Source organism: Pseudochaenichthys georgianus, chromosome 16 (genome assembly GCF_902827115.2).
Source record: "Pseudochaenichthys georgianus chromosome 16, fPseGeo1.2, whole genome shotgun sequence".
NCBI classification, from domain to species: Eukaryota; Metazoa; Chordata; class Actinopteri; order Perciformes; family Channichthyidae; genus Pseudochaenichthys; species Pseudochaenichthys georgianus.
In genome coordinates, this window is record NC_047518.2 from 17,100,951 (window position 1) to 17,128,734 (window position 27,784).

Here is a 27,784-nt window from a genome sequence, read left to right on the forward strand (position 1 = left end):
CTCTCAATCGATCTGCAACTTTTATTGTCTTGCTGTGAATCATTCAAACCCGCCCACTTTTTAGCAGTCCAATCAAATGCAGAGTAGTGGATTTAAATCCCTCTTGTAACTGTTAATCTTACATGCTCTAAATTCCATATTATTGGAACTTTGCGTGGCTATTTTAAGGACATATTCTATTTATAATTTACTTCTATGGACCAAATAAAAGTCAGAAAAGGAATTAAGCAAGCCAAACTCATGGGTACAAACCAAACAAAGAACTGTACATATTCAGAGAATAGTGCGGTAGGTCAAAGGCCAACAGGAACACACAATAACAATGATCCTTTTGCCTCGCACATTTAAACCACAACTGTGTGTGTGTGTGTGTGTGTGTGTGTGTGTGTGTGTGTGTGTGTGTGTGTGTGTGTGTGTGTGCGCGCGTGCGTGTGTGTGTGTCCGTGCTGCGTTTAGGAAACGACTGCTTCCTTACCTGGATGCCCTCTAACCACATCTGCATCCTGTTTTATACCACGGCCCCTCTGCAATCTCCCCCACACCATTAATTTTACTGAAAGCCATTCACAATAACCATGAGATACTGGGCAGCGGTGTTCAAACGCTTTCTTCCCCCCTTCTTATCATAAAGGTCCCACATGTCTTGGCAATATCCCCAAAAAATAAATAAAAAAGATAAATTTGTCCTAATTACGTCCCTCGAACAATGTTGTTTGACGGCCAAAGACATCAAATCAAATACTATTTTGATTCGGCAAAAGTGGTGTCAAGGTCTTATATTTTCATTGCAGGTACATTGACTGATAAATATGAGGGAGAGAAGAGTAATTATAGGGTGGAAATGACATCAGAAATTAAGCAAATTGTGAAAGGGTTCGCCTTTAAATGGGTTTGAGCCATGAATTAAAAAGACCATTAACTGGGAAGAGGCAGGTGTTATCCTCACTGCCCAAAACAAAACAAACAAAGAGGGTGTGTGCGTGCGTGCGTGCGTGTGTGTGTGTGTGTGTGTGTGTGTGTGTGTGTGTGTGGGAAGAGATGCAGGTGTGTGTTGTTATCTATGAATCCCATGTCATTACCAAGTGAAGCTGTATTTAGCTCGTTTTCATTTCAGTTCAGTGGTAATTTGCAATCCCATAAATAAACCACCCTGTGTCCTTTATATTCAGAGCTGGGGAACTGTCATTAGTGTGAATACAAACTAAATCTTGAATGCTCCTAATTATTGTCTATTATTGTAATTGTAACTTATGTGAAAATGCATTTAGCCCTTAAATGAGCAATCACATATAAATAGTATATAACATTAATTCATTGGTATTTTCCACATTACACCCTTATTACACTGTTATAAAACCAATTGTACACATTGAAACACCCCTATTACAGTCCTTTTACACCGTTATTTCACAAATATTACACCAATATTATAACCATGTTACACTGTTATTAAAGCAATATTACACATTAAAACACCCCTATAACACAGATATTCCACTCTTATTACACCATATTACTCCGTTATTACAGCCATGTTACACCATTATTGCACCTGTATCACACCCATATCATACCCATGTTATACTGTTTGAACACACATATGACACATTAATATATAACACCCCTATTACAACAAAATAACACTGTATATATGACCCATATGACTATGCATTTTTTTATTTTACGCATGGACACAGCCTGTCATATACCTGTATCTCCCAAGGATACAGAAACCATTTAAGGCTTAAAAACCTGTTTGTACCTATATATTTCAATTAAAAGTTCAGTATGTTTTTCCCATCATATCCATTCTCAGCAAGTCTACATGATTCCATATTCCAAAGAATTGTACTACAAGTAAATTGTTGCACAGTGACTCCACCAGATATCAAAAGGCAGAGGATCAGAGTCTCATTCCACCCCATTTTGTGTTGCCATAGTTTTTTTTTCTTTCATTTTTTATCAAACCTGTGTCTGGTCTTTTCATGAGCCCAGAGAAATGTAAAGGTGATGAGAGGTCCTCTGCCTGATAGGACACAGGGCCAGTGTGGTGATCAGACAAAATTACAGCAAGTCCCCCCCCCCCCCCCCCTGTCGACTATGCTTGTCTTTTTTATTTTTTATTTTCATTTAATCAAAGCTCCTGCAGCCTGATGCTGCCCTCTCTCTGGGCCAGGTGTCAAACGGTTTCCATTGATGTCTATGCGCTGGTAATCACAACGTCTATCCACAGATGCCTGCTTGCACCGGCGTTCCACTGGGGCATCGCATTCTCCGCTCAACACCTTTGAGGCATGTAAGATTATTTCTGCAATCTGAAAAGAGAGAATAACCTCTAGGAAGAGACCAAATCACAATATAAAGTAATTAAGCACATTATCAACGTGGAGGTTAATTAGTGAGACCCTATTCGTCGGCACCACTGGTAGCATTGCAAACAGACAAATGCTTTCGTGTTCTTCTCTTTTTTGACCACACTCCCACACATGCACACACACACTGCAGGCGCTTGATTGTCACTGTTTGGGGCTCTGAAATTGATTAAACAACTTGCAATCCAGTTTAATTAATGGAAACTATCTGTAGTTCAAAGCTATTTAGTGGAATGTTGTGCCTTAGCGCTGCCCTCCTGTCTCGTTTTGCTTAGACAATCATAGAAATTAATTGAATTCCGGCATTACTGTATATGGGAATACCTTAAAACAATGCTATAGCCTATTAAAAGATATTCTATGTATAAGCACACACAACCTTGAGGGGTTGATATACTGTTAGCCAGTGTTCATCCTTTAACATTAAAGAACTGTGCCAGGCTGTAATATCAGAATACAGCGAAGACAACATGGCCAGCCTCTATATCTCTGAAGTGCAGCTGAGTCCAAAATGGCACATTGACAACAACATACACAGAAACAAAAGGCAAGGCATTCCTAATTATTGACAAGCAACATATATTTACTTTTCCTCATTTCAAAATGATAAGTCCTTCAAGCTCCAGTCAGTGTCTGCAGTGTGAAGATGTCCCTATCAAGAAGTACAGGCGTACCTGTTTGTTCAGGAAGGCTTGGCAGGAAACCCCCCCCTTCTGTTGCAGCACTGGGAAGCTATTAACCACTTTAACTTGACTTTTTTTTGTTCACATATTATTTTTGATTCCTCCTCTTGTGTGTCATACCTCATTTTATTGCACTAAAAAAGGGATAAAGCTTCAAATGTAGAAGTGAACATCCTTATTTCTTGTTTTTAACTCAAGCTACTCATTTCCAACCAGGGTTAATATATTCACAGAGTTAAAAAAAAAGTAACAAAGCTCAACACAACCAACTTAAAGGTGGGGTATGTAATTTATTTCAGAAACACTTTTTGTTATATTCCATGGAATGCTCTTAACATCCCGATAGCAATGAATATATTAAATGCTTTGACAACAAATCCATAAAAAAATGTCATCTGTGGAAGCCGTAGTACTCTAAAAAGCACGACCAATCATCTGAGCCGGCCCGGCTAAAATAACTGGATGGCCTACCTGCCTGTCAGCCTTCCATCTGTGCACAAACTTATCTCGTGCCCTCATTGGTCATGTGCGCGTTCGTGTGTGTTGGAGGAGGGGCTCTGTAAGGAAGTTGTCACGATCTGTCTGTGTTGTGTTTTGTCTTGTCCTTTTCTGTCTTTGGTTTCATGTTTTATTTTGAAAAGTGTTCACCCCCTGTCTTGCCAGTTGCTTTCTGTCTGTTTTCCCTCCTACCTGATTACCCGATTGTGTTCACCTGGTGCCCCTGTGTTTTCTCCTCCCTCCTCACCTGTGTCTTGTTTGTCTTAGTCTTGTGTGTATTTAAGTTCTGGTTTTTCTGTCTGTCATTGTTGGTTCCTTATTTGTCTTTGACTGTGTCACGAGGTAGTGTTCTGTTTTTGACACTTTGGCCTTGGAATAAAGGTATTTTTCTTTGAAATCTGCATTTGGGTCCTGCCTGCTTCACTCAACCCTGACAGAAGGAACCAACCAGAAATGGACCCAGCAGATGATCCATTTGAGGTAGAATTACAAAATGTTACTTTTTTTTGGCTTGCTGCTTTGATTGGTGAAAGAGAGCGTCCAGTGTTCGGCAGAAGAAGGCCGCTCTGGTAGAGGCGCACCGGGTTGGCAACAGAGAAACCATGGTTGTTGAAGTTCTTACCTGGCTGAATTATGGACTTCCTCCAGACGTGTGATTCCCGGCCTGCTAGCTCCAGGCATGCTAGCCCCTTGCCTCTCAATTCCCAACCTGACACCATACGTCTCGGTGTGTTCCGTCTGGAGTCAACCCCTGCTTCTTCCCCATTTCCTGCTCCTGTCCAGGAGCCGTTTTTGGGTACTCGTCTGGCTTTTGGAGGTCCACGGAGCCTCCAAAAGGCTCCTAAGAGAAGGAGTCGCAAGTCCAGGCTAGCAGCCCGAGCCCCAGAAGCCATGCTTTGGGCTTCAGTACAGACCCACACAGCCATGGTTCCAACCCCAGTTCTGGTCCCAGCAGCCATGGTTCCAGCCCCAGTTCTGGCCCCAGCAGCCATGGTTCCGGCTCCAGAACCGGCCCACAAAGCCATGGATCCGTGCATCAGTACCGGCCCACACAGCCATGCTTCCGTGCTCCATTACCTGGCTCACACAGCTAGGATCCAGGCTTCTGTTCCGTACCCAACAGCCATGGTTCCGGCTCCAGAACCGGCCCCAGAAGCCATGGTTTCCGCTCCAGTACTGGCTCTCTGGCCGACGCCAGCTCCCCGTGTCCTGTCGGTGTACAGGCCGACTCCAGCCCCTCGTCTCATGTTGGCTCTCCGGCCGACGCCAGCTCCCTGTGTCCTGTCGGCGTACCGGCCGACGCCTGCTCCCCGTGTCCTGTCGGCATTCCGGCTGACTCCAGCCCCCCGTGTTCTATCGGCGAACCAACCGTCTCAAGTCTCCTCTCGAGTCTCCTCTCCAGTCACTACTCAAGTCCCTTCTCTAGTCCCTACTCAAGTCCCTACTCTATGTCTTGTCCCGTTGGGGGTCCCGCCGACTACTCTTCTGTCGGGGGTCCTGCCAACCCTATGTCCTGTCCCGTTAGGGGTCCCGCCGACTACTCTTCTGCCGGGGGTCCTGCCAACCCTATGTCCTGTGCCGTTGGAGGCCCCGCCGACTACTCTTCTGCTGGGGGTCCTGACAACCCTATGTCCTGTGCCGTTGGAGGCCCCGCCGACTACTCTTCTGCCCGGGGGTCCTGCCAACCCTATGTCCTGTGCCGTTGGAGGTCCCGCCGACTACTCTTCTGCCGGGGGTCCTGCCAACCCTATGTCCTGTGCCGTTGGAGGTTCTGCTGGGGGTCCTGCCAACTCTATGTCCTGTCCCGTTGGGGTTCCCGCCAACTACTCTTCTGCCGGGGGTCCTGCCAACCCTATGTCCTGTGCCGTTGGAGGTCCCGCCGACTACTCTTCTGCCCGGGGTCCTGCCAACCCTATGTCCTGTGCCATTGGAGGTCCCGCCGACTACTCTTCTGCCCGGGGTCCTGCCAACCCTATGTCCTTTGCCGTTGGAGGTTCCGCTGGGGTTCCTGCCAACTCCATGTCCTGTCCCGTTGGGGGTCCCGCCGACTACTCTTCTGCCGGTGGTCCTGCCAACACCGTGTCCTGTCCTGTTTCGGGTCCCATCGACACCAGCCCTTGCCCCGTCGTGAGTCCCACTGACACCAGCCCATGTTCCGTCCAGGGTCATCGTCTACGCCTGACCCATTAGGGGTTCCATCAGCTCCTGCCCGTCCTTGTGCCCAGCCCCCTGAGTTCCCCAGCCGTGGTCTTCGCCCTCGAGCCCGGCTCCCTGAGTGCCGCGGTCTTCGCCCTCGAGCCCGGCCCCCTGACTTTCCCGGCCGCGGTCCTCGCCCTCTGGCCTGGGCCTCCAGACCCCCTCCACCCACCCTTGTGGCCCTAGTTTTGAAATCTGCATTTAGGTCCTGCCTGCTTCACTCAACCCTGACAGAAGTCTGAAGGAAGTGGCAGATTTTTTACGGTTGTGTACATTTTTCAAATTCTAGCGCACTCCATTCTTACCTACCCCATCTTTAACTAAAAAATAAAAGAATTACATTTAATTCATCTATGTGTAGCCTATATGAAGAGTTAAACAAAAGACAGGATAGTAAATTGCTTTTGTCAGTAGGCACATTGTGCGTGAAAACCAGTTAGAGATTGACCAAAAAGAAGCCAGGAAGTCCAATCGAATCGAACAAGACTATGAAAACATTGAAATGCTTCTCTTTTGATTTACAACCACAGTAAATATTTTCTGAATAAATTAATGGTTTGAATTGCTACAGTGTCAAGATGTCTTCAATACAGCACAATGTTTGTCTTTTGTTAAATTATAACACATTTCCAGCGGATGAGAACTATAAAACAGCCAGTTTCAGTGAAAACATATTGTACCAACATCCACTTTCATAATGTTTAAACATGTAAACATTCAGTTAATCTGTTCCTAAAAATAAGCTTTAATGTTGAATGAACCAAAAAAACATTTGCTTAACCTGTTAAGCCCGAGAAACCCCGGTACCGGGGCACTCCCGCAACATCTTGCAGGACTCAGTGTCTGAGGGCATGTTCATTTAATAAACTATGAATGTTTTATATCCATGTAAAGGGAAGAAACTCATCTACTGTAACTGATCATTTTAATTTTTTTTTCTAAAAAAAACACACAATGCTAACGCTGAGCCTCTGAATTAGCAACGAGCGAAAAATGCTAACAGATTACTGCAACGAAATTCACTCACAAAACCTTATTATTTATCTTTTCTGCACATCCAACACATCGTTTCACATCGTGAGAGGACACAGAATCGATGGGTACATATATTATCACTCAATGATACGAACTCGCGACTTTATAAACAAAAACAGACATCAAAACATGTGGCGCTAGGTAGCTAAAAACGCTAACATGGTTTACCTGTGTCGTAGTCTGGTCAAAAGTGGTCTTCAATGGCATTAAAACGATAAAAACGCTGCTGAAGTTAATCCATAGGTTAATCCAATGTGTCTGTGTCCCTTTGAAATGATTTCTGATAATCCATAAGCAATAAACCTGCTTTTCCGTTTCCAGATGTCAGAGCTAGAGACAGCTTCACTCTCATGCAAAACCACCTGTGCGAAGCCCACACCTTTTTGTTTTACCATGTGTGTGAGTGGGGAGATTCCCCTTCGATTCTATTGGCTCTAACGGTCAGAAAGAGATGTCATCCACCGAAATCACCTCAGAGGTGGAGTTTTTTTTGCAAAACCTCTCTAAAAAGGTAAAATGTCACTTGTTTTGCATCAATCTCGATACAAGGTACTTATTATATGTTGTACTTTGGATTCCTAAAGCTTTTATTCTACCTTACCATCCAAGGGTAGTTTCCACTATAAGTAAAAAATAATTTTTGGACAGACACTATAATAATAATATAATAATTTACAGTTTTTTACTATGTTCAATCTGAATTTTCTTTAAAATAAAAAACATCTATATTGATTCTGACTTTTCTACATCCAACTCACAGGTTTATCATTACTTTGAGAAAAAAGATTATTAATTTAACCCTTTTTAGAAGGGAAGATATGGTCGTTTGTTCTGGGAATGTCATTTTCGAGCCTGAGACCTGAAAAACAGGCTCAGGGCTAAACAGGTTAACAAATTATCTTTATTTGCTGTTTTAAGTTCTGCATCATAATAGATTTCCATACCATAATAACACAGAAGATATCATATTGGATCAGTCGTTGTTTTTTCTAAATTTCAGTACAAAATGATTTCCATTACAACAAACATTGTTAGGACAGGACCACATTCAATGCAACATACAAAGTGTATATAAATACATATATTATAAATGACAAGTATAAATGTTAACCTAGATAGTACAGTATACACTTACGTTTCAATTCAGAAGTTATAAACACTAAATAAATTCCCCATACTACAAACGGTTAGATACGAATGCAAGTTATAAGAGGAAGTGACAGATTATAAGAAACCGTTCCTTTTTTAAAGGAGATATAAAGCTTAATGCCAAACAAAAAGATGTCAAACAGCTGCTTATTTGCCCCTAAAACCTAAAAGTAGGATCAGACAGCCATCTCCCCACCCTCCCTCTCCTTTCTCTCCATCCCGCTGCCCCTCCCCCCCTCTCTTTTTCTTCTTAAATGGCATGAAGGTTGAGATGGCTGGAGTCCAAGATCATCGCGCCTGAGACCACACAGATGGGGAGAGATAAAAGTTCTCTGTGAGCCGCTCACAGTGCTGCCATTTTCCACACAAGTAGAGGGGACATGGGGAGGGGGGCGGGGGGGAGCCACCTGCGGCCGTGACATCACCGCCTTATCACATATCATGTATCACCTGCAGCTCCACGTCAAGCCCAAAGAGACAGATTTCATCTGTCATCTCTGAGAGGATCTCAATATAATTTACTCTGCTGATCTGACATCCAGAGGAGAGGAGGAGAGTTGCCAAACCTAATCTTACAGATGAGGACTCTCCTCTTTCTGCCCAGTCATGTCCCTGTGTGCCGATGGAAAAGGGGGAGAGGGGTTGGCATATCAGATGTTGCTGTTATTTGAAAGCAGCATCTCGGGTTAAGTGGCTCTTGTGGTTTCCTTTCTCTGTCAACCCAATACATTTACACGTCGACTTACTGTTCCGTTTGTTCCAAAGAAACATCACATGGCTACGTATGCCAAAATATTTGAAAAATGCCCAATATTTAGCAAGAGATATTTAGTACACATGGACATGGAAATGCAGACTTAACCCAAATGTGCTCCCGTCTCCACGTTTGTCATACCCGTCTGTGTGCGACTACAATGGAACAACTTTGTAGGCAAGTATGCAAAAAAGAGATTATCATACATAAAAGCCAGAAGCAAAAAACACAAGTGGTATCAAAAAGCATAACCTAATTAGAAAGACTAATCAACTTTAATGTCTTCATATTTAAGGGAGAGGGAAGGGATAATTAGTCTTGGGGTTCAGTCTCCTTTCCTCTGCAGTCATGCTACTAACAAGAGTTGATGCTGTCTAGAACGGCCACCCACATATAAGCAGCTAATTGCAGGTCTTCGCCCTCAAGCACCCTTCTAGTCATAGAGACAACAGGGAAATTGGCCATTTCAGCTGTGCTGGGTATCATTAATAATTAATGGCACTTTCAACAGTCAGACTGTCCCTAAAAACCTAAGCAAGAGGTGTTCTGGGAAGTATACAATGTGGCATTTGCTCTGAAAGCAAATGTTGTCTTTTTACCTTCTTCTCTCATGAATGCTGTTTTTATTTTATGAGATGTTTTGTAGTGTGAGAGAAGTACTGCTCTGAGATTTGTCACATTTTCAAAATCCTAATTAACAACACGGTGAAAAAAACAGTACATTTACTTTTTACTATCCTACAGCAGAGACTACACACATTCAAATACAAGTTGACTGATGGCCATCTGTTATCATACTGTAGGTGAACTTCTCTGCAGGGCCCCCCTCATGTAGTAAACATTATTTGAAAGCCCCCCTATACACACACCTAGAGTACATGCACACAGTCTCACGTGCAATTGTTGCTTGAAAAGAGAATTCTTTTTTTGTGATTAAAACATTAGTGCAACTTCAGTGTGTGACATCGTACCAGAAACACTTAACAAATCAATTTTAGAGTAGAGGAACGTTATACTGTGTAAACCAAACAACTAAAATGTCCTCTCATATAAAAAATGCCATGTTTGCTATCTCCCTGGGAATGAACAAAAACCTTCAAATGTTCTCGGTTAGAATTACACTTCTAGTCATATCCTAAAAAAATCTGATTAAGTCTATTTTGATTGCTGTTATTAATGTTTGACTCATAACAGGGAGTTAGACCATGGGTTCAAACGGTTCAAACCATAGACTGTATGGTTCAAACTGAAAGAAATACAGGAAGTAAAGTCCCTATGCAGGATAACATGGTTGTCTGCTACTGACTTATTGCAAATTAAAAAAACATGTATTGATATCTCAAATTCAAATAAATATGGTAAAACATCAAATATGTTCTTATCTGGTGAAATACAACATCATTTATAATGTTTTTTTGGAGAAAGAAAAGGATAGAAAAGAATTGTTTTCCAATGATTATACAATAATAATAACAATAACAATAATAATGTCATTATTGATATTAATAATACAAGGGTTAAATTGTCATTATTTAGTATTTGACACCTCATTCTGCTGTTACAATACTGCTGCGCTCTAACAGCATGTTTTTGAATCTTCTGTCCATAAGGCAGCTAATACATTTCATATTAATAATTGTTTCATGTGGTTACTCATGTGAGTGATGAAATAATAAACTAATAGTTTCCGTGTTCAAAACAGTGAGGAAGAATGATTTCCTCATAAAAACAGCGGCAGTAAGGATGATCACATTTCCCCCTCCTAGGAAGTCATCCACAGCACTGTTCAAGGGTAACCAACCACTGTCTTATAACTTTATTATTCTTTCTTAATCGGTTTATAAATATTTATGAATCGCCAAAGCCACCCTAACTCGCAGCTGAGATTGAAGCCGGAGCCGAGTATGTACATTCCAAAGCAGCCGGGGGTTGGGAGGGGAGAGATAGCGTGGACAGGAGATTTGTGACAGAGCAGAGCATGAAACCCATCAGTTGATGAGTGGAAATCCCTACTTTCTAATTAATAGAGGTACACAGGCCAGGGGGATAAGGAGGATCAGGGAAATGAAATCAGCAAAAAGATACCATCACTCATTTCTGAGGTCCATTGTCACACTTCAGAATCTGCTGTAATGAATCACTCAAGCATTCTGCAGATACATTTGAATGGTAGGGGAAAATTCATTGTCCGGTGGAGAGCATTCGATAAGGATCTTTTCTCTTGCCTCTCCCTTTTCTTCAGCCTCTTCTTTCCCTCTTTTGTCAGAGGGTGCTCTGATCAAAAAGCGAAATCAAGGCTCAAGCTGCAACAGGTGCGCCGTCTGAAAGGCTGCCGCAATCTGCAAGTGAACTGGAAAGCTATCTCGGATAAAAAAAGGAACCGATTCCAGAAGTTCCAAGGGATTTGCTTTTGGGGGTTGAGAAAGTCAGAATGGGGTATGGAGGAGGTCCATAAATTACTAAAGGCTTATGACAAAAATTACAGAAGATGTGCTGAGTCTAAATCAATTCTTATGTACAACCGGCAACACACCAACTCCCCTTTGAGATGAAACATTTGATTTGAAAAAAACAGCAAACAGCAAAAAAAGATGGGAACTGATCTCATGGTAAAGCGTAACAATAGCATGCCACTGTTAAAGACATTCTGTGTGTCATATACGTATTAAAACGATTAGTGTGTCATTCAATTACTCATTTTTTTTATTCCCAACAATATGGAGGCAACTGGCAGCAATAAACGTGTGGTTATTGTTGTGAATTTAAACCAAACTACTTGGTTAAGTTTGGACAATAAATGTACTTGGTTAAGGTTAAGTGAAACATTGTGCTTTAAGAGGAAACAAGTACTTATGTTATGTAAATTAAGTTAGTCAAGTATAGTCCACGTAAAAGATCAAACTTGACGCATGGTCGCAGTAACCAACTTGTCGTTAGCATTGTTAATTCAAACAAAACTAGTTGGTTATATTTAGGCAACTTCTCAGTGCGATGTAGGCAACTTTGGGGTTTGTGTTCAAATAACTCCCGTACGTAAGTTAAGAAGTCAATGTTAACCGCCACCTGCGAACACATGGTCGCAGTATCAAACATACCGTTAGCATCGCTAATCCAAACTAATTTAGTTTGTTATGTTAAGGCAACAGAACGTCTAGGTCTAGGCAACTTGTGGTCTGGGTTAAGTGCATATGATACGTAAACTAAGTTACGTACGTAAGTAAGAAGTCAGCGTAAACCGCAACAACAAACGTATGGTCGTCGTTTCAAACACGTCAGCATGGTTCATTCAAACACATTTAGTTTGTTATGTTGAGGAAACAGAATGTCTAAGGTCAAGGCAACTTTGTGATTTGGGTCATTTAAAATAAGGTAAGCCAGTTGACTTTTGCACACAAACAGCCATCTCCTAGGTTAAAGACTTTTAATTTTTTCCCTCCTAAATCACCTGACTTTCAAAGCACTTATATTGCCAAAATGGCACGCGAAAAGCAAAAACTGCACGGTGATGATTTACCAAAAACGTGTGTTATTTATATGTGGGGCTGTCACATTACAACTCCTATGTGTTTTCCATTCTGATGTTTTCTTTTTGGGAGTATCACTGTTGAATGTAACACATGATTTATCAGTGCTCTTACCAAACACTGTGAAAATGCAAAATATATGATATACCATTATTGGCTTGTAACCCTTATTCGCCACATTGTTTTTGAAGCATGACGACAAAGGCAGACGTCATTCTACTCATCCTACATTATTTACATTTGACTGTCATCTCATAAATCCAACTTATATGATGGCTGCTATGGCATTAACCCTTTGCCCTTAATGCAGAATGTTTTTGTAACGGAAAAAGAGGTCTTGAACCTCTCGCCTGTTTGTAACTACTGTACAACATTAACAGTTTAATCTGCTGCTCTTTAAGCAATAAGAGAAATGCACGCATAAGCCCGGCACACATTAGCTGCAGCTCAGGGAACTGGCAGGCTGAACACAGCTCCTCGACACCCTGGAATGCACGACTGTGATGGTGAAATCTGAAGACGACATGAAATGAGAAACAAAATGCAGCACATATCTTTCCATATCATACATCCTCAGAAGGGATTTGCCAGAACTGCCTTTAGACATTATTATTCCTGTTTGCAAAATGCAACCAAGTGCACATTTAAGTAAATAAATATACATTAGCTTCTGTCTAGCCTTTGTCTTTGTTTGCTTTGCAGAGATAATTTAAGTTTTCAGTTTTAAGTAGTTCAATCCAACCCAGGGGAGCGAAACCCCTGCGAGACAAGATTGTTTTAACTCCTTTTTCTCTCTTTTTTCTTTTTCATACATCAACCCTTATATCCCAATGCAATTATTTAATATACACCCACTCATAGTCTGCATATGAGATATGAATATAATTGTATGTTACTTTTTAATTACAGGAAAAATCTAACTTGTAAGATGATGGGCTGGAAGGTGCCATTGCATTGTTATTTTTTTTCATCCTCGTTTTCTGATTATGTGAGCTGGGCTCCTTTGCTAAGCGATGATAAGCAGAATTTCCATGTTCTCTGCATAATTAATCCATCTCTGCCTCTCTTCATGCCAACTCTGCCGTTATCGCCCGCACATGCCTGAATTGCAAAAGAATCCGCTCTTCAATTGGAACTTATTGATATTCAAAAAAAAAACTGGAAATCCTCAAATTTAAGCTACAGATTGTTAAATGGATTAATTTCGCGGCAATCGCGGGCATCTAACGCGGGGAGACAGGCAGAGCAAATTGAAAGCATCTGTTTGTGGAGTTTTAGTCCCAAATGATGGGGTTTTATTGGCATGTTTTTTTCCCTCCATAGTCAGAAATTACCATTTATTTGCATGCCATAAAATACTTTTATATGGTTGAAAATTCAGAGGAATCTCTTTCAATGCCTGTCGTTGGATTCATGATAACAACTTCAGCTCCTCACATCTGGACGCTTTTGATACTGGCTGAAAGGAATGTCTGAATATTTAATATTTTTATCTGTTTTCATCGATGGTTTCACCATTAAGGATGGCTCTGCTGTTTGCATGGAGCCTGGCAGATGTAGATTTATTTTCCGAGCTGTCTACGGCCTGCCTTTCTGTGAATATATTGATGCATTTTTCCATTTTGCTGTGCACTGATGCCTCTGCATATGTAATAAACCTGCAGACACACTTATAAAATACATCAACAGACTGTATTATAATGTTGCGTTTAGATGTGGGTCCTCACTTACTCATGCACATATAGGAACAGGGGGAAGAATCAGTCACACATATCAAATATAATTTACTTGACCTCATAAAAATGAATAATGTTAAGTCACAGGATGTCAAAACACACAATGTTCTCGTGTATACAAAAGCAAATATGTTATTATGACATTTGCCATGCAACATGGAAACAGTGATAGATTGAAACATGGACACAATCTGCTATGGAGTCAGCTATAGTGCCCATTTGAACTAATGTAAGAGCATTAGATTCAGACAGCTGCTTAAATTGTTCAATTTCATAGATGTGGAAATAACATTCAATAAAATAATGAAAGACATTGCACGATAATATCTTTGTTGCATCCAATGCATTTAGAAGCTATCACACTTAAGTTACACAGCTGGGATTATTAAATGGATACAAATAAAAACATTTTGTGTGAGCTGTGTTTTATTTTTTAATGTACAAACTATTGTGATTTAAACAGGTTAATTTTGTATTGAAACGCAATGACAAACACTAACAGTATCAGGTAAACATGTTAAATATGTGTTTGTTTACTGTGGCTCAGTAGCCTTGAAAATACTTTAAGATGTGCTCATTAAAAAAGATCATAATACCATGTTGTAAGTGTTTTTTGAAGGTGAAGGTCTGAAGAAATGATTGTGAAGGTTGTTCAAATGATTTCCTTTATTATAATTATTTGTTTAATTATTATGATATGAGATCCATGTATCCGGCTTACAGTATGTGAATGTGTGCTGTTTTGCAGGCCAGAACATTGTTAACAAATGTATATATATGTATTCATCATTAGGCAGGAGTTCCATATTTACACAGAGGTTTCATGTGATAGGTAGAAACTAAAAGTGGTAAGGTATTCTATATTATGCAGTCATCAAACTGTATGCAAAGTGACATATCATTTTGAAGACATTACTTCAATCCAGTTCACACCTTTGGTCCCCACAAACAACAAACACAGGAAACAAGTGCCAGCCCTTCCCATTGTCTGACTTTTAATGTAGCTATTAATAAAGATGTATTATTACAAATCCAAAGGTACAGTATAAAGGATCTTATTTCTTTATGAAATTGACTATTGAGAGGTTTTTTGTTTTTATGTTAAAGGCTCCCAATGAATGATGTATTCATTGTACAGGCTGCATTTACTCACCTGACCCTGTCATTTCAATTTAACTTACTTAGAATGCAATATTATTATTAAAAAAATGAACTCCTTGAAAGGAATACGGATATTCATGATGTTAATCCATAAAAGGCTTGCTGGTTATCCCCTGGAGGTGTCACAATCTCTGCTTTTGACCACATAAAAAGACAGTGAGATTAGCAGGGAGAATATACTGCCCCGTGGTTCCACCCCCCCTCTAAAAAACCCTTTATTTACCAGATTGACACACTCCCAAAGGGAGGAGCATAGTGTGTTCATCCCGCCCTCTTTTAGTACTCCCATCCCTTGCTTAGACTTGAGATTGTTGGTGTAATCTTAAGAAGCTTTGGGGATGTGTGGTTTCATATTTTTGAACATTCCGACTTTTTTTTAGCTTGTTTGGGCTTTGTTTCAAATGGCTCTGTGTGTTATATATCTCCCTGGTAAACGGGTGGGTTGGGTAGGAGATGGAGGAGGTGGGGTGGGGAGGGAAGGGTGCTGGATGGTGGTGCGGGGAGCGAAGCCTCCCTGGAAGGAGCTGGCGTGGAGGCCTCCAGGGCCGCGGGGGGTTCTGGCAGGCCGGCCGACGATGGCACTCTCTCAGACATCTGTTTGCTCACTGCTGCTGGAGCTGCTGGCTGGGTAGATGGGGGGGGGGGGGGGGAGCTGGAGCATTCAGCCACAACCAGCACCAGCATCTTACCCAGGAAAAACAACAGCAAGTCAACATTAGAGCTATTTAAATTATGAAGGGTTGCTTTTTTAAAGTTAAACAGGATCTTCAAATTGTGGATGTCTCTGTTGGTATTAAAGGTGGATGATGTACAAGTAGTTTACTGGTAGTAAGTTGACACTGTAACAAGTATAATTATTATTAAGTAAAGGTATTATCATCTAATTTGTGCAAAGTACCAACATTAAAACTCATTTTACACTAGGGCCTATTTAACAACAATATTTTTTATATTAATTTACTGTAATTATTGATGCATTATTGTTTTAGTTTATTTTACTTTAATGCTTATATATATAGTATTGCCTGCTTGTCAATTTCCCCAATTGTTCAAATATGTTTATCATGAACTAGAAAAAATACATTATACATTTCTCATGATTTTATTATGTATTATTTATCTGAAACCAAATCGTTAAATGTTATCAAATATAGGATGTAAGTGCTTCTACATTGAAGGGAAGTAGAGGTGTAAATTAGCAGGAAAAGGAAATACTCTAAACAAACCAAAATACCTCTGTCTGTACACACAAACTGAAAGATTGACATTAAAGCTAACTTTGACTTTGACTTAATTACATTTGTAAAATAAACGTACTAAAATGTCATCTCGACCACTGATTAGCATGGCATTTAAAGAAACATTATACACCCAATTGCAAAGAATTATGGGATACTGTACAAAAAGACTTTGCAGCTTTACTTTGCCTCTGAACAACTTCCTGTTTCAGATGCGTTTCCCTCTTCATTCCTGTCTCTCTCTCTCTCTCTCTCTCTCTCTCTCTCTCTCTCCCTCTCTCACACACACACACACACACACACACACACACACACACACACACACACACACACACACACACACACACACACACACACACACACACACACACACACACACACACACACACACACACACACACACACACACACACACACACACACACACACACACACACACACACACACACACACACACACACACAGCCCTTACACCCTCTGGAGACACACCAGTCCCCAGCAGCCAGAGGGTGCTACCCCAGCAGCAGCAGCCTCTCTCTGCTGCTGCTCCTTCAGGGTGGAGCCCCGTCCGAGCGATGGCTGTCACTCGCAGCGCCACCGGACATGTCTGACCCCTTATAAAAATCAAACCTGTGAGTTGTCCTGCCAGGCTCCTTGTGACATCACCCGGTCTCCACAGCAGCTCACTGAAACAGACTGCAGCCGTTATTACAGTATGGCAGTAATTCAGTTTAGGATGGTTGTTAAATTAATGCTGGCATGACAACGTTTGGGAACACCTGGGGAAGTTACTGCACAGGATGATCATTTAAGACGTTGCATTAATGTTGTGACTTTTTTGCAATGCAAAAACATGATTTAGGATCTGTTGGAAAATAAGTATATGACGAGTGGGGGTCAGAAAGTGGGAGGGATCCATTTTGCACCCAAGATGTTTCAAGGGAATAGGAGAGGGCCTTTTGACTTTTCATCGATTTATTTGATTCCTCTTTGAGAAGAAAAAAAAAGTGAAATATCTTCATCAAAAACGTGTTTTATTTCTATGCCCGCCAGTCATTAAAGGTGTGTGTTGTGTTTTTGACAACATTGAGAGGTTATTTTTCCTCACAAAAAATTCAAAATGGCTATTCATTTGTTATTCAACGTTAAATTGGCAAAAAGTAAATCAACACTAAAAGCAGAAGTACAGTTAATTATTTTGTTAAATGTGTTATACCAAAAGACAGTGACTTCTCATGTTTAAAAAAAAAAAATATCTGGGAAATTCAATAAAATAGAACATCTCATTTATCTATGATTCCCTTTATTTTGGTAATTCCACTCCCATTCAAAAAACATATAACTGTCTAATAATGCTGAACATCTTAAATACTCTCACTACTGTATAACGCCAAAGTGAGTTGTTCCAATGGAATATTCTCATATTTTGAGATACTGTTCGGAATAGTGTTGCATTTTTGGGACGTAAGTGGAGGATGCAAATAAAATATTAATTAGGCTTTAGCTATCCTTATGTTATCAAAATGTTTTTTGCACAGTCCCTTACTATATAATGTTAACAAATGTGTTAAATATGAGTTTCTGCACGAAGATAAGGGTCCAACAACATGTTTATTTATACCAATTATGAATGTACCTTTTAAAATGACCAGTAAAACATAGGTAAAACTGAAGCAAAAACATGTTATTCATTCACTTCTGAAACATGCCATTGCTTGAGACAGAGCTGTCAGTAAACACATCATTTAAAAAAAGCTGTATCTATTATTTAATATCAACATGTCACTCTCACAAAATATTGTCAGGCTCTGAATGAGACCCAGTTGGTGCTGTCTTCAGTCAGAGCAGTATTGGGCATACCAATGAGGAAACACACTTTCTTCTGAAGCATATTTTCTTTAAGTATGAACATGATGAAGCCACCAGACAGCCCACCTCCACGCCCCGACCCTGAACGGCGTTCCCCAAATGTGACTTGGCAGTTCTAATCAAATGATTTAGCGCATTAAATCAACCTTTCCCCCTGTAATCAGATTAAGCGTGTGCACTGTGCAGCATCTCCACAGCATACAGTATACCTTAACCTATTAATATGACCAACCTTGTGTCAGTGATTTCCCCTGCGATGGAAACAGTATCATGTTAATTATCACAACCATCTGGTCTGAGCAGTGAAAAAAAGCTTTCTGTTCCTCTCGCAGATTTGTACCTGTCAATCAAAGACAGCTTCAAACAAGCCACTGGGGCTGAGGAACAGCAGAGAAGAACCTCGCTGCAGTCTCAGAGGATTTAGGAGTGGCGTTAAATTAATCTTCAGCTGGCAATTTGACTCTCCCTCTCTCACTGTGTAGTTGCTCTTACCACAAATCATTATTGATTTTGGTGCTGGGTTCCCTAAATTGGCAGTAAATGCTATTTAAGGATGTCATTTTCAAGGATGTGTAAGACAGTTTACTAATTTAAACTTACTACTTTTTGATTTGGGGATTTTTTGGATTAATTTGACAGAAAAGTAAAAAAAATAAACCTTTTTTAATTGTCTTATTCTCACATTTATCACTATTTGTCTATGAATACATCCTTCCTGTCATCCTCGGGTCCGTTTTGACCCATTTCTAAATGTTTTTCTGTCAGAATTAAGGTGTGATTTAATCTTGGTGCCACGAAAACAACTTGTATAATTTCATACTTCACTACTTTCATTGAATTATGTTTTATTCATCGTGTTTTATTTAAATGTATAGCATCTGGTATTGTAATGTGCTGCCATTAAAATTTGAAATGGTTTCAAAATAGAATCCTGACTAAACTTTGAGATACATAAATCAAAATATGTTCCTCTGATCTTAACTGCAGTCAAAATAATATTTTTATGGTGAATTTTTTACCTCAAAATAGGGTTTCATTAGGTATACATGGGTTTTATTGACCATACATGATAAGATAAATAAAACATGTGTTAATACGTTGGAATAAAGCTGGCTTCAAAAAGATTTGGTGATGATTTATGACAAAGCTGAGATATGAAAATGACTCACTGTCCCATGACATCACTTGTGTTTGGATCCTGACCAAAGCTGTATGTGGAGAAGAAAGAAAAAACTTCAGCCACAGGAGGAGAGAGGGGGGGGGGGGGGGGGGGGTTGGGGGGGTGCAGGAAGATACAAACCAAGGAGGCTCGCGAGACAGATGCTCTCCTCAAGGTGAACCGCCGCTGACCCGCCTGCCACATAAATTATTCTGTAGTTTCAGACTCCATTCCAAAGTTGTGGAATTGGGTTACAAGATAATTTCACAGGCCACTTGCTTGTCTTCCTTGGCAGTCCAACTGGCTAATTGAAGAGAGTGATTTCCAGTTTGGGCAACTATTCAGAACATGGCAGTCAAAATCTGAATGATTTCAAGCCTCTCCTTTCCTCTCTCTCTCTCTCCTGCTTTAAATATTCTGAATATTTTTCTCTGTCCATAGGCAGGGTAATTGTAGGCAATGATATGATTGACAGTTTATCAAATATTCATGAATAAACAAGGCATTAACAAGCTGTAAATCCACTGAATATATTTGACAGCAAGTGTACAAATGTTTTGGTATAAATATTGAGGTAAGATGCTTTAAGTAACTCCAAATGTGGACACACTACTTTTGCTGCTCAACATTTGAAATTCCCTACAGTACATAGGCCTACAGAACTCATTCACTCAACAGCATGTTACACTCAAATTGAAATAGTGTTTAAAGACAGCTCAGATATGAATGATCTAGTGTTTCTTGTTTTATGGTGCTTAATTTAATTGTGTTATGTGTGTTTTTGTGTTGTATTCTGCATTTGTGTGTTTTTGGTACGTATTAATATTGTTGAGATTGTGTTTTACTGTATTTTCTGAGTTCTATTGATTAAGGCCCATATAGGGGATTGTAAATTAGCTTATGTTGTAAATCCTGCCATGTGTTGCATTGGTTTGTATTACATACATTTCCTTAAAAATAATAAATAAACAAAAGTACAACAAATGAACCAGTATTTTATAAACTTGCTGTGTGTGCTATACAAATATTAGATTGTAAGTTACTTGTTTCAGTTTTTGGCCAAGAGGTCAAATAACTTGGGTCATGGGATCTCAAGCCAGATCAGAGTGCATTATGGGGGAATGAGTGGCCAGGCTGCAACTGAGCTATTCCTGGAGTATTCAGCCATTAAAGGTTCAGATTTGCTGCTGATAGAACCACATGCTGTATTACATTATCCCATAAACACCTGCTTTGTCGCATGATTGGTAAAATATTAATGTTAAATTAATCATAATGATTTTAAACCTACTAATGAGAGGTGTGAGAAAAATGTTTACCCGAGAAAAGGCATCTTAAAATATGATGTTTTTGTTTTTATTGTGACTACGATGGCTCATGTTGATCCCGGGCTGGAGCTCAGTGTGTCTCCATCTCCGTTTATATTTCCCCCAAAACACGCGCGCTAATTAAGGCCGACGCTAATTAATAGGTGGGAAGTTTAAAGTAATTGTGGATCAAGTGAAGTTCACCGAGCTGCGGCTACGGTACCCGAGGAGGAACAAACCTTATCTTCAAACAAAAGCGCGAAATGCTTTCACCTCCCCAGTCAGTCCGTGCGGATCGCGGCGAAGCGCAGCCTCATCACGGAGCACGGTGCTGAGAAAGAGTGAGAGAGGGAGAGAGCAAGAGAGAGAGAGCAAAGGAGGGTGTGTATTCGTGTGTGTGTGAGGGAGAGAAAGCCACAGCCAGAGCCAGAGAAACGAGAAAGATAAAGGAAAGACAGACGGAACGATAGACTTGTGCGTAAAAAAAGTCCCCCCTTCTTCTTCTTTTTCTTTCTCAATTTACCATCAGACAAAAACCCAAAACCGGCTGCTTGGATGAACCAGAACCTATCGATCTGTCAGTACTACACCTGGATTCACTGACCAGCCGCACAGCAGGCATGTCCCGAAGGAAGCAGAGCAACCCCAGGCAGATCAGACGTAAGTTTATTTTGTCCTTTATTTCATTTTTTTTGAGCCGCTGCTCCGCGTCTCCGAGCTTTCCCAGAGTTTGCGGGGTTGTGTGGTGATAGTGACCGCAGAGGAGCTGATTCAGCAGCCCCTCATGTGTTGCCTGTCACGGTCCAGCTCCGTCCCTCCGCAGATAGGTTTGTGTTTCAAAAAGGTGATTTACAATCCAAATCCCACCGTGCTGCCGGAGGAAAAGTTTCCAAGTTGTAGCAAAATCAAGTTAATTTGTTGTCCGTTTGATTGGACTATTGTAGTTTTCATCCAAAATGGTCTATCAGCCACTTTGCCTCTTTATTAATCACCATTCTTAATTCCAGGCCTTATTACATCCTGGAAGTGTACCACGTTATTGCTTTAAAAGGCCGATTTGCTTTTGAATTGCATTGCTATGAAATGTTTTATTTGTAGACACACTCGTGTCACACACACTCCATCATGTTGTTTACTTGCACATGGTGTCTTTGCATGAATACGTGTGCACACACTGCTATACAAACTCCACAGTAAAGTCTTTATTGGCTGTAGCTTAGTATGGCAGTCAAAGTGTAGCAAGGTATACAATATTACAATTTCAATTCAACTGAACTCTATAATTGCTCTTAACAGCATGTTTTTATTCTGATTCTGATTTACACATATTTAATATTTTAAATGTAGTTTAAATGAAACCTGGAATTAGGGGGAATATAGTTTTGAATGCTGGGAATATTAATACAGTAAAACATTATGGTGCAAATAAAACAAAAAGTGTCACTTTCACATTTCTGAATTATTGTCAACATATTTTATATTTTTATTAAGAACTTTTCATCATTTTATTGATTTTAAAGGGCCTGTAGAGCATCCTTAAATACGTAGTGATTGTTACACACACACCCACACATACCCAAACACACTCCAGCAGACAGTGTGTGTACAGTGTGTGTGTGTGTGTGTGTGTGTGTGTGTGTGTGTGTGTGTGTGTGTGTGTGTGTGTGTGTGTGTGTGTGTGTGTGTGTGTGTGTGTGTGTGTGTGTGTGTGTGTGTGTGTGTGTGTGTGTGTGTGTGTGTGTGTGTGTGTGTGTGTGTGTGTGTGTGTGTGTCTGCTGTTACTCCTGTCTGCTGCTGTCATGCCTAAAAAGCAGACTGGTTACTTTGGGATGAAAATATCAAATATCAAACCACTTCCACTGATGTGTGTCGCACCCAGGATACTGTGTTTCTGCGTCGAGATGTTATGGAGAATTCAGAACTAAGGCAACATTTGTATGTGTGTGTGTGTGTGTGTGTGTGTGGGTGGTGTGTGTGTGTGTTTGCATGTGTGTGTGAGGTCACATGCATGAATCCATGAGGGCATGTGCATGTTAGTATACAATATCTGTTTTAATACATTTGTGTGTGAACGATTCTGTGACACAAGACATGTTTGTGTGTGTCGTCGTGTTTTGTTCTAATTATTATGGTTTCAGTTTTTAAATATTTTTGGGGATAACATTTTTTAAGTTTTTAGGGCAATATGGTTTGGAATTTATAATTTCTTGTTGCCTTTCTGGTAACACAATTAGTGTTTTAAATAGTTTTTCAACAGTATCTTTTATTTATACATATTCAATTTGAAGATAATCCAATTTAGCATTGTATTTATTAATATTATGTGAAAACGGGTTTATTTTTGATAATTTTTCAGAAAAAAAATCGTTTTGCACTCATTTCTCATACAGTTAGAACACTTTGATTGCCATATGGGGAAATATTTGTTTCAGAGTCATCCTTTTTTATTAATTATCTTTGAGTTTGTACTTATGTATTTGTTGGCATCCACCACAAACCTGCAACCACTTTAAGTCAACAAAGAAGCACGACGACGTATGACGTGATTGGCCCACTCATCTCTGGACCAATCCCATCGTAGCATCCGAATTTTGTCGTCGAGCAAAAAGAGCGTCTAACGTTTGTGTGGTGCTTCGTGACCTGGCCTTGTGTGAATTAGTATGTCATGTGTAAGATCTTGTTAATATGGAGCCGCTGTGCAGTGGTATAATCAAGCTCTAGTTAGAAACAGAAAAGGTCACTTGGAGCCCCGATCCTCTCTCCTACCCCGGGAACTCTGGGGAAAAAAAGGCAGGGGAGGCAGTGCACAGAAAGTCAGGCACAGACAGTCATTCTAAAGGACAAAAAGGTTGTTGGGCGCACCCCCCCCCGCCTCCTGCATACATTGGACTGTTATCTAAAATTGTGATTTATGCAGTATTTTAATATTTTGCTTATTCTTTCCCCTTGGGTGCTCTCTGAGCGGTGATAAAAAGGCGATGCTGAAAGAGCACCATTAATTTGCTCCGATGACTGGGGAGATAAGGCCAGATAATGGGAAAGATAAGCAGGGAGATATACCATCAGAAACCCGATTATTACCATTAAAATTCCAGCCCAGCAATCTGCAGCTGGCTGATAATTCCTTCTCCGTTTCCACCACTTTGGATGATAAGGCAAAAAATAGTCACTCAGTGCTCCTTGATTAGGCTGCCTGGATATCCCGATAATACAGTGATAAATTATGTATTTCCCCCCTTGTTTTTTTCCCTTGAAACGTTACATCTGATTTTTTTATATAGATATAAATATATATTTCTGACCCCCTTTTCTCTGCAAACCCCCCTCCTCCTTGTTGCTTTTCCAAGAAAGGAAAAAAAAAGCCATACACTTTTATTGTAATAAGAGTTAGATAGAAAGAGCAGATAGCGGTTGGAGGTGTTTTGTGTGGGAGCACATATCAATGTTATCAGCTCATCTCGCAGGGCCAGCTGCTAGCTGCTGTTGTTTTTAGCCTTATCACCCCGTGCCAATATGCCAATAAATTGCCCAGATTGTTAGCTGTTCCAAGGCGGGTCAGTAGAATTTGACAGGAATGATGAAAATATCGCTGATGCTCTGCGGATTGCGATTAGCTGCTGTAATATGATGTGTGAATTCCACCAAGCTCCCTCTCTCCTCTCTTCTCACCCTCCCTCCTTCCTTCCCCTCCACCCCACCTCTTCCCTCGCCTCTCCCTTGCTGCTGCTGCTGCTGCTGCTGCTGCTGCTGCTGGTGTCCATACCTCTATTCGCACTGAGAGGAGAACATTTTGATGCTTAATAGAAGATATGAACATGGCTGAATTGAAACCAGGCCCCTCAGAGTAATTGTTCTGTAAAATTGCCCCCCAAAGTTCCGCGGCATAAAGGGGAATCTGGATGATGTAGGGAGCGTGCCTCCGCCAGTGTTTATGGGAACATATCGAAGCAGCCCTCTGAGGCCATGTGCCGACGTCTAATGTCAAATGTGCTTATTAAACTGACTTAGTGCTCTCCCCTTTACTGTTGTCTTCTCCGTATGGACCCTCTGAGAATTCATGTTGCTTCCTTTTCTTACTCCACACTGTCCACCCACCATCAGGCAGCGTACTGTAGTGATTATGCTGCTCTGTTACTGTAAGTTTGAACAGCACCCGAGCGGCTAGTGCACAAGCCCCCTGAGCTCAGCACGTGTCACACTGTCCAAATGACTTCTCACGTGATAGAGATCTGTTGCTGCTGCTCCTGCTCCACTGCAGTCACACACATGTTTAGTTTTGACCCCGCATAATGACCTGTGGTTAAAGTTGGAACAGGGGCTCGGGATGCTTTGGTAAATATGACCCGTTTTGTGCATTGTTTTTATATTTGTTATATATTCGATCTTTAGGCCTTTGATGGAAACATTGCTAACTGAGGTTCTTTTATTTGTAATTATAAATTGTGAGAATTGATTAATAGTTAATTCACTTTTTTAAGTGCATTGAGATTACCTTCCTTTTTGTATTCATAGCATAATGGAATAAATATATTTTTTATATTTGACTGTAAAAACAAAACATTAGCTTGGATCTTTTGAAACTGGACATTTTTCAATATTTTTCTGGCATTTATATAGAAAATTATCAAAAGTGTAATCGTTAAAATATAAATACTAATTGCAGCCAATTATTTACTGCTCCTGTTTACACTGAGGTACCTTAAATAGAACACAACATACACACAACCCTCGGATTATTATAATTAGCCCCCCTGCTTTCCCCTGCTAGTCAGTTCAGAGCTGAATGACAGCCACACGGCGTTCTCTGCGAGGACCTAGAAGTCTGTTTCTTTTATCGTGGAGACCATTTTCTCCCATCTCCGCTCCACGGTTAATCTCTCCAACTCCTTAGCATAAGGCCACTTTATGTAATGTCAGCATACTGTTTACCATATCAGGTGACATTTCTATCTTTGAGGGGCATTTATCAGAGGCAGATTACAGTAGTAAGGGATAAGGGGAGTGTTTACTGAATTGTCTGCCAACATCCTGTATCTGAATTTGTGTGTGTTTGCTTGTGTATACATCGGTGCATGTACACTATGTGCAGCGAGCATGTGTCTGTGTTTTTGAGCAGAGGGATCGGAGCTGCTAGATTTATTTTTTCTCTCTCCGGGAACACAACTCCATCTTTTTTTTTCTCGTGACTACAACTTAGTGTTCTAATATAGGGACAAGCGTGCTAATGCTGTGGAAGTCGTAGACGCCGCGCTTCACCCTTGGTCCGTGAACGCTGGCAACTCCGGCAGTCGGAGGTTTTGGGGGTGTAAAATCTAAAAATGTTTGCATGCCAGCCTCGCTGTATATGTAAGGGTTTCTCTTTCATTGGGTGACAATCACGGCTTGTCTCTTGTGTTTCTCTTGTTGATTTCTGTCAGAAGAAGAATGGTTGTTGAATGCCAACTTTCCCCCAAACATCTGTTCCCTGCCAATAACAGCTTGTGCCGTTGCCTCGTCTTAGCTGAAGGATCCCCAATTGCCTCCTCACTTTTGACACCGAACAACAATGCAGATGAATGTCGTCGTCGCCTTGTAATGTATTTGTGTTGCCATTGTGTCTACTTGTGGAGAAAGTATTCGCCGCGCTGCCATTACTGCAGCTATAGGGAGAGGAATGTATAGCAGTGGCTGCTTCCTTTGTTGCAGACAGAGCTGTGGTGTGTGGATGAGCTGGATGGATTGACGGTGTGTGATCCGGTCGCTGCACTGCCTGGACAGCAGTGTGAAATGTGGGCAGGGTCGCAGCAAAGGTGGAGGTCACTTCCTCACGCCGTTTCCTCTTTATCTTCCTCTTTCCTGAATTCCACTGCTATTATTCCAATAACCGCCGCTGCAAGCATTGTGTTTTGATTCTGTCACAACCTGAAACAAAATGTTAATTTGAGCAGTTTGTGTTAAACAAAAGTTAAATCTACTGTTGTGCATTTCCTCTTTGATAGTACACTGGAACAACTGAAATAGATTAAATGTGTTATGTCAACAAATGTTACATATGTTAGTAGTGTTTTGTTATAAGTTGAACCGTATTTTTTTTATTCAGACTTAATAATATTGCTTTCAACTAACCTATTATATCTATTGACACAATACGTTTAATTAAAGTCAATGTTTCAGTTTCCTCAGTGTACGCCTCACTCCTTTGACCGTATTCCTCTTTGTTTATTTAGATTTTATATCAATGACGCCCATTGAGCCTCCAGGTAACAATTGACTTTCAGCCTGCTTTAAGTTAATAGCCTTGTCTCTTGCTTGTAGGGATCAATATAGGTATTAATTAATCACCATTATCAAGGGCGGGATCTGGTTCCATTTGTTGTTACATCAGCGAAATATCAATAGAGAAAGTGGACTCCCTGATCGTCATGGCAACTTCATCTCTTAGGTCAAAGAGAGTTTATCTTATCTTGCTGACGAGAGTGGCAAACTGCTTAGGAATCTAGTTTAGACTCAAAGATCATTGATTTCAGCCTTTTTTCACCCCCACCTCGTTGTTTCAGGAGAGACGGGGTGAAAAACAACAGAGAAAGGCAGCATTCTAATCACAACAGAGATGTAAGATTTAAATATTGATGTCCAAAGGCCATTGCAGCAGAGAGGGCCCCTGGTCTCGCTGTTGTTCAAGTACGTCCTTTTAAGACCCAGACAAAGCTTTGATTATCAGAGGTGTCACCGTGGAGTGCGTCTGTAGGCTGACAGTGAGGGGCTGCAGCCACAGAATGCTAACACGTCTACATCCTGGCATTCTGCAGGCCTCAGCTGCAGTGCATCCTGGTAGCACTGTGTGTGGGGCGCAGGATATTATTGAGATGTGGTGATCTGAAACCACTGACAGCATTTTCTTTCATTATGCATCATCTTTAAGCACTTTATTCTTGGAGGCGATTATAGTCGTGCTTATTTTCACTAGTGTCCTTTTTGACCACTTTTCCAAAGATGGTTGGATTTTATTTTCTGGAATATTTATCTGCAAGGTACAGTAAGTACGGTTGCGACAAATTCGACAGAAAAATAATCACTTGTTTTTTGAAAAATAATCTGTTTTTAGCATTAAAAGTCAAACCAAA

At 40.7% G+C, this 27,784-nt stretch overlaps 1 protein-coding gene across 1 annotated transcript in view; it reads left to right on the top strand.

The window, feature by feature from the left end:
• The first annotated feature begins 20,981 nt into the window (after positions 1–20,981).
• Positions 20,982–27,784, top strand: part of zfpm2a (zinc finger protein, FOG family member 2a) — a 127,385-nt gene continuing 120,582 nt past the window's right edge. The window contains exon 1 of the mRNA XM_034102132.2: positions 20,982–21,341. Coding sequence (XP_033958023.1) covers positions 21,302–21,341 — 40 coding nt within the window. The 5' untranslated portion in view covers positions 20,982–21,301. The remainder of the gene's footprint in view (positions 21,342–27,784) is intronic.